Source organism: Choloepus didactylus, chromosome 2, assembly GCF_015220235.1.
Source record: "Choloepus didactylus isolate mChoDid1 chromosome 2, mChoDid1.pri, whole genome shotgun sequence".
Lineage (NCBI taxonomy): Eukaryota > Metazoa > Chordata > Mammalia > Pilosa > Megalonychidae > Choloepus > Choloepus didactylus.
This window is the reverse complement of record NC_051308.1, coordinates 56051543-56065803: the sequence shown is the minus strand read 5'-3', so window position 1 is coordinate 56065803 and position 14261 is coordinate 56051543. Positions and strand designations below refer to the sequence as shown.

Sequence of the window (14261 nt, the reverse complement as noted above, 5' to 3'; positions counted from 1 at the left end):
ACTTTTGGATTGCTTCTACCTTTTGGCTATTGTGAAGAAATTAATTTTAATAATAAATATTATTCCACCTAATATAGCTAAAACATCATTTAAACATGAAATCAACAGAAAATGTTATTAGTGAAATATTTTACACCCATTTTCCCACTAAGTCTTTGAAATCTGATGTTTATTTTAGACTTGCAGCACATCTCAGTTTGGACTAGGCAGATTTCCAGCCATATGTGGCTGACAGCTACTAAATTGGGCAGGTGAATAGATACTATACTTCTATACTGTAACTAACACTTCAATCAAGGTTGTACCAGTTTGAATGTATTATGTCCCCCAAAATGCCATTATCTTTGATGCAATCTTGTGTGGGCAGACATATTAGTGTTGATTAGATGGTAATTCTTTGACTGTTTCCATGGAGATGCGACCCACCCAACTGTAGGCGATAACTCTGATTAGATAATTTCCATGGAGGTGTGGCCCCACCCATTCAGCTTGGGCTTTGATTAGTTTACCAGAGCCCTATATAAGCTCAGATAGAAGGAGCGAGCTTGCTACATCCAAGAGGGACACTTTAAAGAATGCACAGAAGCTGAGAGAGGAGCTTCAGCTTACAGAGACATTTTGGAGATGGCCTTTGAAAGCAGATTTCTGCTCCGGAGAAGCTAAGAGAGGACAAACGCCCCAGGAGCAACTAAGAGTGACATTTTTGAGGAGCTGCAGTCTAGAGAGGAATGTCCTGGGAAAAAGCCATTTGAAACCAGAACTCTGGAGCAGCTGCCAGCCACGTGCCTTCACAGCTAACAGAGGTTTCCGGACACCATTGGCCATCCTTCAGTGAAGCATTAGCAAACCGGAACAGAGGTGGACTCCTCTCAGTTTTCATACTGTTGCATGTAATTCCTCATCTCTCGCCTCTCCCCATTCTTTTTTTTTTTTTAATGCGAAAAAAAACGTTTAATATCATTACTAATCAGGGAAATACAAATTACAACCACAATAAAATGCCTTTTCTTTCCATTTATTTGGCAAATATAACAAAGCTAACAAAGCTGAAAAAGATAACACACACACAATTTGTTAGAATGGAATATTCTAAAGGCTTTCTGTGAAATACATTACCAAAAATTGGAAAAACTTCATATTTCTGACTCAGGTAAGCCCACATCTAAAAAAAAGTCTAAGGAAACAACAAATGATATGGGTAAATATTTACATATAATCTGTTTCTTCACATTATTTATAATCATAAACAGTTAGAAATAATTGTAAATGTTTGAAATTGTGTCATGGTTATCAAGTAATCAAATATCCAAATAATGGAAAATTACACTGTCATTAAAACAGCATTTTAGGAAGAATACTTAGTAGACTGGGGAAATGCTCACAAAATAATGTTCAAAAATATAAATATATATAAAATTATAAAATTAATACTATTCTTTTTTAAAAATTAGTATTCCAAGAAAATGCATCACTTTATCTCTGAGTAATGTAAAGCTGAGAGAAATAGTTTTTGTTTCATACTTTCTGTATTTTCTACAATGAACATACAGTCATAAAAACAGAAAAATAACACCAAACAGAAGCTTTACCAAAAACCAAAGCCTTTTGAAAGGTCACAGTTTACCTGAGAGCTTTGTTATACGGTTTCTCTCAGCATATTGAAAACAGTATTGCTACAGCTACTCTGTGACAAAGTTGCATAAAATAACAGGAACACACTCAAAGTCATGTCAGTTGAGGAAACTGTGCTGCTATATGTTAATTCAATTCACTTGACTACTCTTCATTATGTCAAACAAGTCTCCAAAGGCCAACAGCTATGAAGTTATACAATTACTTTTCCATATTTTGTTCAGGAACACAAAAATTAAATAAAAAGAAATGTTGAAGTGAATTTGAAATTGCCCTTTGGCATCTTTGTTGGGCCTCCCCCCCCCCCACCAAAAGGTGACAATTAAGGATATGGAAGTACTGAGGCGTGAAGAAAGATGAAAACAGAACATGTAAAAAGCAGAAATAAATTGTTTCTAGATTTCTTTTGCAAAGTTTCAATTTTTTTTTTGTTTTGCACCAAAAAAGGTGTCAATACTTTTCATTCCACGCTTGTCAACTTTCACCAAAGCCTTCTGAGCTGCAGTCACTTTGCTATTTTTCTTTTCAGTCTTCAAATCTTTAGTGTTAAATTTAGTGTAATCTTTAGCTTCTACAGGCTCATCTGATAACTTTATTTTCTTTGATGGAGGGTTTGGCAATGAAGGCAAAGGTTCTGGAAGCTTTAAGTATTTAGATAAGTCGTCACTTAATTCTTTAGAAATGTATTCAGATATCAGACCATGGGCATAACGAATATAATCCTCTTCCTTATCTCTGGACACCTGATCACCAGGTAAAAAGGCAGCTGACTGTACCGGGGCTCCAACAGTGATGTTACTGGCTTTTAATGCTGCTGTAGTCTGATTAACCTTTTTTTCCAGCCACTTTAATGTCTTCTCTTTGCTGTGTTTGTAATATTTCTTGCCGTCTACTTCTTTTTCCTCTGTCACCTGGCAAAGTAACTTCTCCAGTTCAGGAAACTGCAGCAACAAGCCACAATTCGGAAACATGTCATCCACTACCACTTGATGTAGTGGCTGAAACTTTGCCTCTTTATCAGCCTTTCTGAGATAGTGGAAAACCAGAAATAAGGGATCCATTGGTGTGGCAAAGTGGAGATGTCCTTCTGATTGAACTGATTGATTTATAAACCAAGAGTGGTGTTTTTCCTTGAAAACTTTTATTTCAAACAGCTGTCGCAGACACATATTGAACAAGTACATGGCTCCTTCCCCTGAACATGGGTTAGCCCATTTTACAAACATTCCCTCTTTTGATCTTCTTTGGAGCATCTTTCAAACATTCTGGGAGCAGGAACACGTACTCGCGGGGAAGCCTCGCGCCCCCGCGCTCCCCACCGGCCGCCATGCCGCGCGCTGCTCCCGCAGCCCTAGGCGCGCACCCCCTGCCCGGGAGCCGCCAATGGCGGGAGAAGGGCCTACTCCGGACCCCGAGGGGGCGGTGCGCCGAGCCCGCGGCTTTCCGCTTCCGGGGCCAGCCAGCCGCCTGTGCGAAGCGGGGGCCTCGCCTGGGTTTTGAATTTAGCGCCAGGCCCTGTCCACGGCGGCGACCGTGGCGGCGGCGGCGCGCGGGATCTCCCCCTCTCCCCGTTCTTTATGCCATGACGCTTGAAGTGACTTCTTCCATAGCTGCCTCGAAGTCCTACTCATTTTTTTAAGGCCTCATTCAGATAACCCTGCTTTTAGAAAACCACCAATGATTATATTAACTGGGAAAAAAAGATTAATTCAAGAGACTTCAGACTAGCTATTCAATAAATGGAACTGTAACATTTATTATTCAAACGGAAAAAATAAAATTGGATCTCTATGTTGCAACATGCACAAAAATCAATTCTAGGTGGGTTAAAGGCTTACATGTGAAAAGCAAATCTTTAGAACTTTTAGAAGAAAATCTTTATGACCCAAGGACAAAGAAGAATCTCTTAAATTATATGCAAAAAAAGAGAGAGCAAAACAAAAAGAAAATAATAAACTTGACTCCATTGAAAAAACTTTTGTTCATCAAAAGACAACATTTAAAAAGTGAAAACAAGCTGTCAATCTGAATATGTTATCTATTCATATAACAGGATTCATATCCAGACTACATAAAGAACTCTGACAAATCAATAAGTAAAAGACAATCCAGTAGAAAAACAGACAAAAGATATGAATAGGCAATCAGAGAAGAGGAACTCTGAGTCAGTAAATATGAACAAATTCTCAGCCTTACTAATAATCACGGAAATATAAATCAAACCATCACAAAAAACCATTTCACATTCATCAGATTGCATTTTTTAAAAAGAAAATATCTGATAATATCAAGCATTCACAAAACTGTAGAACTATAGAATTCTTATATGCTCCAGTCAGGAATGCAAATTGCTACAATCACTTTGAACAGCAGGTGGCATGATCTAATAGAATTGATGATATGTATAGCCTACCACCCAATAATTCCACTCCCTAGAGAACACACAGAAGCAAGTACAAGAATCAGTAGCAGCATCATTTGTAATAGCAAACAATTGGAAACACCAAAATGTTTATTGAAGGAGAGCAATAAAAAAAGTGTGTCATATTCATTCTATCTAACAATTCAGTATACCATTACATAATTTAATATAAAATTCAATACTCCATAACAGTGGAAACAAATTAACTGTATATGATTCAGCATCATGGAATTTTACAAACATAATGAGCAAAATGTATGTTGTACTAGAATATATAGAGTTTGATGCCATTTATAAAAATGTTACAGGCATAAAAATTCTTTTAAGTAATATATACAAATGTAAGTCCGAAAAGTCTAAAGAAATGCATGGCAGAGTATGCTGGTTTGAATCTACTATATCCCCCACAAAAGCCATGTTCTTTTTTTTTTTTAATTCAATCTTATTGAGATATATTCACATACCATACAATCATCCACGGTGTACAATCAGTTGTTCACAGTACCATTATACAGTTGTGCATTCATCACCACAATTTTTGAACATTTTCATTGTCACACACAAAAAAGAATAACAATAAAAATTAAAGTAAAAAAACACCCAAAACATCCCATACCCCCCATCTCTCCCTATAATTCATTTACTTTTTGTCCTCATTTTTCTACTCATCTGTCCATACACTGTGTAATGGGAGTGGGAGCCACAAAGTTTTCATAATCACACAGTCACATAGTGTAAGCTATATAGTTACAGAACCATCTTCAAGAATAAAGGCTACTGGGTTGCAGTTCAACAGTTTCAGGTATTTCTTTCTAGCTATTCCAATACACTAAAAACTAACAAGGGATATCTATACAATGATTAAGAATAACCTCTAGAATGACCTCTCAAGTCTGAGATGTCTCAGCCACTGAAACTTTATTTTGTTTCCTTTCTCTTCCCCCTTTTGGTCTAAGAAGGCTTTCTCAATCCCATTATGCCAGGGCCAAGCTCATCCCTGGGAGTCATATCCCACATTGCCAGGGAGATTTACACCCCTGGGAGTCATGACCTACGTAGAGGGGAAGGCAGTGAGTTTACCTGCAGAGCTGGCTTAGAGAGAGAGGCCACATCTGAGCAACAAAAGAGGTTCTCTGGGGGTGACTCTTAGTCACAATTTTAAGTAGGCTTAGCCTCTCCTTTGCAGTAACAAACTTCATAAGGGAAAGACCCAAGATTGAGGTCTCAGCCTTCTAAACTTGTAGCCCCCAATGCTTGTGAGAATATCATTCCCCAGGTGGGGAGATTTAATATTTCCACATTTCCTCCCAGTTCCTCAAAGGGGATTTGCAAATACATCTTTATTCTCAGCCCAAATTACTCTGGGATTTATTGGGGCTTCACACTAACTTGTACAAACCAACCAGATTTCACTCCTTATTCAACGTTCCATATAATCATGTTGTTTGAATAAACTGACCATATGAGTTAAATTATATAGTGTGTTACAAAAACTATAGATTTTGTACCTAATAAACTTCCCATCTTTGGTCTCACACAGAAGTTGAAGTTTTAAAAACACAGTCAATACCATCCTTTACCCTTTAGTCTAATTTACCTTAGTCCTAATCAAGTCCATTTCATACTTATCTCTAGTTGAAGTCTGATATCTTTTTTCAGACTCCTTAACATTTGCTGTATGGGGTAATGCTGACATTCAGGGCTGCCAGAGTCTGGCTCTGAATCTCAGTTGTCACATAGATACCCAAAGCTCCAGGGATTGGCCAGATTATACACACAGAGCTCAGCATCTCAGAATTTAGAAATAACCATTACAACTCAGAAATAGATGTCACTGTTCTAAGAGCTTACAGTCTAGGAACTTTTACAATAAGCCTTCCCCTGATAACCTATGCTCTCAGACTCAACTTCAGAGCTTGCACATAATAAGTAGTCCATATTAGTGAGGCAATATAATGTTTTTCTTTTCATTTCTGGTTTATTTTACTCCACATACTGTTCTCAATAGCCATTCACCTCACAACTTCAGTACTTCTTGTAGCAGCTCAATATTCCATTGTATGTATACACCACAGTTTGCCATTCCATTCATCAGTCAGTGTACCCTTAGGCCACCTCCATCTGCTGCAAATCGTGAATACTGACACCATAAACCCCACTGTGCAAATGTCCCTTCATGTCCCCCTTTTCAGTTCTTCCAAGTATATATCCAATAACTGAGTTGCAGGACCATATGGCAACCCCATGCTTAGCTTCCTGTGGAACTACCACACTGCCTTCCTGATGGGCTGCATCATTCTACTTCCCCACCAATGGTGACTAGGTACCTCCCTTTCTCCACATTTTCTCCAGCACTTGTATCCCTCTTTTTATTTTTAGATGGTTTTATTCACACACCATACATTCCATCCTAAGTAAACAATCAATGGTTCCTTGTATAATCACAGTTATGCATTCACCACCACTATCTATATAACAACATTTCCATTTCTTCCACAAAGAAAGAAGAGGCGAAAAAAGTGAAAAGAAAAAGGAAGAAAAAAATGACAACTAAAAAGCAACAAAAGAAAAAATTAAATTAAAACAAAATACAATAAAAAGACCCATAACACCAATGCCAAGAATCCCATATCCCTTCCTTATATCCCCCTCTTATAGACATTTAGCTTTGTATATTGCCTTTGTTACAATTAATGGAAGCATATTACAATGTTTCTATTAACTACAGACTCCAGTTCGCATTGATTGTATTTTCCCCCAATACTACTCCATTTTTAACATCTTGCAAAGTTCACATTCATTTGTTCTCCCTCATGTAAACACATATTTGTACATTTAATCACAATTGTTGACCAGTCTAGGTTTCACTAACTTATACAGTCCCAGTCTTTATCTTCTATCTTTCTTTCTGGTGTCCTGTATGCCCCTAACCTTCCTCTTTCTACCATACTAAAAGTCATCTTTGTTCAGTGTACTTATATTATTTTGCTACCATCTCCCAAAACTGTGCTTCAAACCTCTCTCTCCTGTCTTTTCCTATCTGCCTGTAGTGCTTCCTTTAGTATTTCCTGTAGAGCAGGTATCTTGTTTACAAACTCAGTGTCTGTTTGGGAATAATTTAAACTCTCCCTCATTTTTGAAGGACAGTTTTTCTGGATATAGAATTCTTGATAGTTTTTCTCCTTCAGTATCTTAAATATATCATACCACTGCCTTTTCACCTCCATGGTTTCTACTGAGAAATCTGCACATAGTCTTACTGATCTTCCTTTGTATGTGATGGATCGCTTTTCTCTTGCTGCTTTCAAAATTCTGTCTTTGACATTTGATAATCTGATTATTAAGTGTGTTGGTGTATGTCTATTTGGATCCATTCTGTTTCGGGTATGTTTTGCTTCTTGGATCTGTAATTTTATGTCTTTCATAAAAGATGGGAAATTTCCAGTGATTATTCCTCCATTATTGTTTCTGCCCCTTTTTCCTTCTCATTTCCCCCTGAGACACCCATGACATGTACATTCATGTGATTCATGTTGTCTTTCTGTTCCCTGAGACACTGTTCATATTTTTCCATTCTTTTCCCTATCTGTTTTTTTGTGTGTAGGATTTCAGATGTCTTGTCCTCCGGCTCATGAATCATTTCTTCTGCCTCTTCAAATCTGCTGTAGTATGTCTCCATTGTGTTTTTCATCTCTTGTATTGTGCCTTTCATTCCCATAAGTTCTGCCAATTGTTTTTTCAAACTTTCAAGTTATTCCTTATGTTTGCCCAATGTCTTCTTTATATCCTTAATCTCTTTTGCCATATCTTCCCTCAACTCATTGATTTGATATTTGGATTGATTTAGGAGATTTGTTTGATTAATAATTAGTTGTTTCAATTCCTGTGTCTCAGTTGAAGTGTAGGTTTGCTCTTTTGACTGGGCCATATCTTTGTTTTTCCTAATGTGACTAATAATTTTTTGTTGTCTAGGCATGTGGTTTCTTTGATTACCCCAAACAGATTTTCCCAGACCAGACACGCCCAAGCCTCAGGAGGAGATGTAATCAGTATCAAGTTTCCCTGAGGAGCAGGTTGTCAGACTTTCCTGTGAGGCCTCTAGACTCAGTGCTTTTCCTATCCTGTCCAGCAGGTGGCACTTGTCAGCCCACAGCTCCCCACTGGTGTAAAGAAGTGCGGTCCCTTTAATTCTCAGTGGACCCTGTCCTGGCCAGGGGCCGAGGGTGTCAGAAGCCAAGCTTAAGTTGTTCCTTTTTTTTTCTTCCCAGGACCTGGAATCTGAATTCTCCAAGGGAGGGCTGCCACTTGAGCTGGGCCCCATCCCCTCTTCCTAAGGAGGATACACCCTTTAGGGAGTTATCTTCTACACCTGAATGCCTCCTTTGTCTCTCTGACTCTGTTAACTCCACCCTTGCCTGGTTTAGTACTGACAATTGAAAATGCCTGTGGCTTTCTCTAATGAGCTGCTTAGAATGAGAGAAAAAAAAAGGTAGAAGAGCAAAAGCCCCTTTTCAGAGTCATTCCCCATCCCCCTAAATTAGCTGGTCAACCATGTTGGTACCCAGTCTCTGTGCCCCTTTTCTTGGGATACAGCCATTTTCCAGGATTCTGAGCTCAGCCATCTCCAAAAGCCTCTGTTTTTATTTATTTATGTATTTTTTTTCTTTCTTTCAAGCCCTGCCTCCTCTCTGCCAGGAAGAACCTCAGTTTCCTTTCCTATTTGCTCTGAGTTTATCTGTGCTTGTAACTTGTACTCAGTAGTCCAATTTTGTTAATTAAAACCATAGTTGGCGCTTGGTTGAGCTACATTCCCTTGCTCTGGCAGCAACTGCTTCTTTCTCCCACAGTGAAGTTTTGCATCTCAACCTGCCATTCTGGTGGGGGAGGGGCTCCACTGTCACAGTTTGCAGAGCTTCACTTACAATTTTGTGCTGCAATCTCAGCCATTCCACACATTCCAGGCTGGCATAAGATGTGTGACCAGTCATGGATATCCTCCAACTGTTGTTCCAGACTATTTACTAGTTGTTCCTGGCTATTTACTAGTTGCTCTAGGGGACCAACTAAATTCTACACCTCTCTATGCTGCCATGTTGCCCTGCTGCATCACCATGTTCTTTTAATCCAATCTTGTGGGTGCAGACTTATTATGGGTGGGATCTTTTGATTAGGCTGTTTCCACGGAGACGTGACCCACCCAACAGTGTGTGAGACCTTTTGACTAGATTATTTCCATGGAGAGGTGACCCCATCCATTCAAAGTAGATCTTGATTAGTTTACTGGAGTCCTTAAGAGAGCTCAGTGGACGACACAGAAGAGGCTTGGAGATGTAGACAGAAAGACATTAGGAGATGCTATGCTAAGAGATGAAGCCCAGAGTTGGCCCCAAAGAAGCTAAGCGAGGACCCCCAGATGCTTAAAGAGAAATGCCCTGTGAGAAACAATCAAGGATGCACAGGAGTTGAGACAGAGAAGTTAAGACAGAAGCCCAGAGATATTTTTGAGAAAGCAATGGAAACCAGAGGCTAACCCCATGAGAAGCCCAACAGACTCTGGCCATGTGCCTTCCCATGTGATAGAGGAACCCCAGAGGCCATTAGCCTTTCTTCAGTGAAGGTATCCTCTTGTTGATGCCTTAGTCTGGATACTTTTACGGACTTAGAACTGTAAATCTATAACCTAACAAATATTCTTTATAAAAGCCAATCCATTTCTGATATTTTGCATTCCGGTGGTGTACCAGTTTGGGTATATTATGTCCCCCAAGAAAAAACCGTGATCTTTTAATCCAATCTTGTGGGATAATTGGATTAGGTTGTTTCCATGGAGATATGACTCATACAACTGTAGGTGATAACTCTGAAGATACTGTAGGTGATAACTCTGAATTATTTCCATGGAGGTGTGGCCCTGCCCATTCAGTGTTGGTCTTGATTAGTTTACTGGAGTCCTTTAAAAAGAGCCTACAGGAGGGGATCTAAGATGGCGGCATAGAGAGGAGTGGAAGCTAAGTAGTCCCCCTGGAACAACTTAAAAAAAAACAGAAACAACTAATAAATAATCCAGAATAATGGCAGGGCGACAGACGTGACTGTCCACTCATCATACACCAACCTGAATTGGGAGGAATGCCCGAGATCACAGCATAAAATCTGTAAGTAAGAACTGCGGATCCAAATCGGGACACCCCTCCCCCACAGCCTGAGCTACAAAGCCTCGTGGTGCCAAAGAGAAGCTTTCTCCCAGCAAGTGAATATAGCTGAGCTGAACTCCAACTGGGGTTTTAATTAGTGAGTGTGAACTGCTCTCTACGAGGTACGAATTCCCAACAAGTAGACAGAGGCTTTGGGTGATGACTGACCTTGGAGAGCTGGAGGGTTGCCTCAGACTAGCTCTGTTCCTTTTTTGACTCAGTGGAAAAAGCCTCGGCCATTTTCAGTTTCCGGTTCTGTGACCCAGACAGGGGTGTGGCACAGGCAGAGAGAGACCATTGAAATGCTAATGACCTCCCCCTAGGGTGTCTATCTTCTCTAAGAGGAAAGGGGTGGGGCCCAGCTCTACTACCTGACTTTCATTCAGAACTTACACCAGTCAAGAATTATAGGCTAATCTTTGCATCAGGCTGGGAGCACCCCTGCACGGCCCAGGGGCCCAGGGCTTCCCTTGAGGGACGACATGCACTAGTGACGTAGCACAGCCTTCCCTCAGCAGAGGTCCTGGAAGATCACAGCTGAGAAGGAGGGCCCTCTCAGACAACTCAGGGACACTATATCAATGCCAGTAGTTTGTGGGTCAGCAACAGAGAAAATGTGGGGCAAAACTGAAATGAAGGCTTAGACTCTTGCAACAGCCTTGAATCTCCGGGAACACCTGGGAGGTTTGAGTATTAAAGTGGCCCTGCCTCCCTGACCACCCAGACACACGCACCGTGTTCAAGGCGGACAGCTCCAACAACACACTCAAACTGAGTTCACCAACTGAACCCCACAAAAATCATTTCCCCACACACCACAGAGACAGAGTTGGGGAGAACTGACTTGAGGGGTATAGGTGACTCGCAGATGCCATCTGCTGGTTCGTTGGAGAAAGTGTACACCACCAACTTGTATTTCTGAAAAATTAGATTGGTATTTTTTTTTTACAACTTGAAAGAACCCCATCAAGCAAAGCAAATGCCAAGAGGCCAAAAACAACAGAAAATCTTAATGCATATGATAAAACCAGACGATATGGAGAACCTGATCCCAAACACCCAAATCAAAATATCAGAAGAGACACAGTACTTGGCACAATTAATCAAACAATCACAATCAAGGAATGAAAACATAGCACAGGATATAAAAGACATGAAGACGTCCATGGAACAGGATAAAAGGGACATAAAGAAGACCCTAGAAGAGCATAAAGAAGAAATTGCAAGATTAAATATAAAAATAGAAGATCTTATGGAAATAAAAGAAATTGTTGGCCAAATTAAAAAGACTCTGGATACTCATAATACAAGATTAGAGGAAGTTGAACAACGACTCAGTGTCCTAGAGGTCCACAGAACAGAAAATGAAAGAACAAAATAAAGAATGGAGAAAAAAATCGAAAAAATCAAAAAGGATCTCAGGATACGATAGATAAAATAAAATGTCCAAATTTAAGACTCATTGGTGTCCCAGAAGGGGAAGAGAAGGGTAAAGGTCTAGAAAGAGTATTCAAATAAATTGTTGGGGAAAACTTCCCAAACCTTCTACACAATATAAATACACAAAGCATAAATGCCCAGAGAACTCCAAATAGAATAAATCCAAATAAACCCACTCCAAGACATATTCTTATCTGACTGTCAAATACAGAAGAGAAGGAGAAAGTTCTGAAAGCAGTAAGAGAAAAGCAATTCACCACATACAAAGGAAACAACATACAACTAAGTTGTGACTACTCAGCAGCCACCATGGAGGTGAGAAGGCAGTGGCATGACATATTTAAAACTCTGAGAGAGAAAAATTTCCAACCAAGAATACTTTATCCAGCAAAACTCTCCTTCAAATTTGAGGGAGAGCTTAAATTTTTCACAGACAAACAAATGCTGAGAGAGTTTGCCAATAAAAGACTTGCCCTATTTCAGATACTAAAGGGAGCCCTACCGACAGAGACACAAAGAAAGGAGAAAGAGATATAGAGAATTTTAACAGACGTATATAGAACCTTACATCCCAAATCACCAGGACACTCATTTTTCTCTAGTGATCACGGACCTTTCTCCAGAATGGACCATAAGCTGGGACATAAAACAAGCCTCAATAAATTAAAAACAAAAACAAAAACAAAAACAATTGAACATAGTCAAAGCACAATCTTTGACCACAATGGAATACAAATAGAAGTCAATAATTTTTGAATTGTAACTCCACTATTTACTTCCTACATGATATAAAATACACAAACTCTAATGACAAATCAGTGGTTTTCAACTGAATGTAAAATATGTAATTTTTGAAAGAACTATATAAAAGTGGGGGAATGGAGGAGTATAGGTACATAGTTTATGTGTCCTATTGAAATTAAGTTGGTATCAAAGAAAAACAAGATTGTTATGGATTTAAGAAGTTAATTTTAAGCCCCACAGTAAACACAAAGAAATTATCAGAGAATATGACCATAGAGATGAAAAGTAGAGTATGGGCTAAGAGAAATGGGGGAAGGGGCAATGGGGAGTTAAGAAATGAGTGTAGGGTTGCTGTTTGAGGTGAAGGGAAATTTCTAGTAATGGATGGTGGGAAGGTGATAGCATTACAACATTGTAAATGTGATTAATCCCACTAATGGAAGGCTAGGGAGGGGGTGGAATGGGGAGATTTAGGCTGTATATATGTTTCCACAACTGAGAAAAAAAAAAAAAGACTAAATAGATGACCATTGAATGCCAAGGATGACCCTGGATGGGATCGGAGGATGGAGGACAGGAGGCTCAAAGGGACACAGTTGAGACATAAGGAAAAGGAAATATAGAATGTAAGCTTTGTATCATTGTTGAATCTTTTGTACTTCTTAGCTGCGCTTAATGGGATTGCATAAAAGAATGTTCTTGTTCATGGGAATTGTATATGTGAATTATAGTGTTTGTTCAAGGATGTGTGCAGCTAGCTCTCATATGTTCAGAAGACAGAGCAATAGATGATGGATGATAGATAGGGAGAGAGGGAGGCAGGGAGGGAAGGAAAGAAATAGCGGTGTGACAACATGTTAAAGTTAGCGGATAAGGGTATCGGGGGGGGTCAGGAAATGCTGGAGTTCTGTGTATGGGGTTTGTATTGTTTTTGCAACTGTTCCTATAACTGTGAATATATTTCAAAATAAAATGTAAAAAAAAAGAAAGATGCCACTACCAAAAAAAAAAAAAAAAAAAAAAGAGGCTACAAAAAATTAAAAAATAAAAAAATAAAAAGAGCCTACACAGACCCAGATGCTTGCTTACACTGGTGCTTAGACATGCTTGGAGATGCAAACAGACGGACATTTAGCTAAGAGATGAAGCCCAATTTGCCACAGGATATGCTAAGACAGTACCCCCAGGCACTTAGAGAGAAACCTCCTGGGAGAAAGAACCAAGAACACATAAGAGCTGAGAGAGGTGCTGGAACACAACCCAAGATCAGCAGATGCCAGCGACATGCCTTCCCAGCTAACAGAGATTTCCTGGACGCCAACGGCCTTTCTTCAGCGAAGGTATACTCATGTTGCTGTGTTAATTTGGACATTTTCATGGCCTTTGGACTGTAAATTTGTAACCAAATACACTCCCTTTATAAAATCCAATCCATATCTCATATTTTGCATAATGGCAGCATCATCAAACCAGAACAGGCGGCTTCAGCAAACCAGAACACAGAGGTAAACACCAAACTCAGAATAGTGGTACCCTTTGCGGAGGAAGAAAGGGATGCCATAGAAGGTAGTACAGGCAATTTCTTTGTATAGATAAATAGCTATTCCTTAGGCAGAGTTCTAGAAAAAAAAGATTATATTCTTCTTTATATTTTTTGTATGTCTGAAGTAGATCATAATAACTTTTTAAAAAAGACTATAGACTAATAACATTAACTTCTAATTCCTTTAGAACTAGAAGGGCCCTTTAAAAATAATCTAATTTAGCCATCATATTTTATAGATTGGGAAACTGAAGACCTGAAAAACTGTAACTAACCTGAAACCACA

At 39.3% G+C, this 14261-nt stretch overlaps 1 protein-coding gene across 1 annotated transcript; it reads right to left on the bottom strand.

The window, feature by feature from the left end:
- Positions 1-813: 813 nt before the first annotated feature.
- LOC119515828 (ribonuclease H2 subunit B-like) lies at positions 814-3048 on the bottom strand. The gene is given in 2 exon segments (XM_037812032.1): positions 814-2859; positions 2861-3048. Coding segments are annotated over 2 exon segments (912 nt in total). The 5' UTR covers positions 2962-3048; the 3' UTR covers positions 814-2048.
- Positions 3049-14261: the final 11213 nt, after the last annotated feature.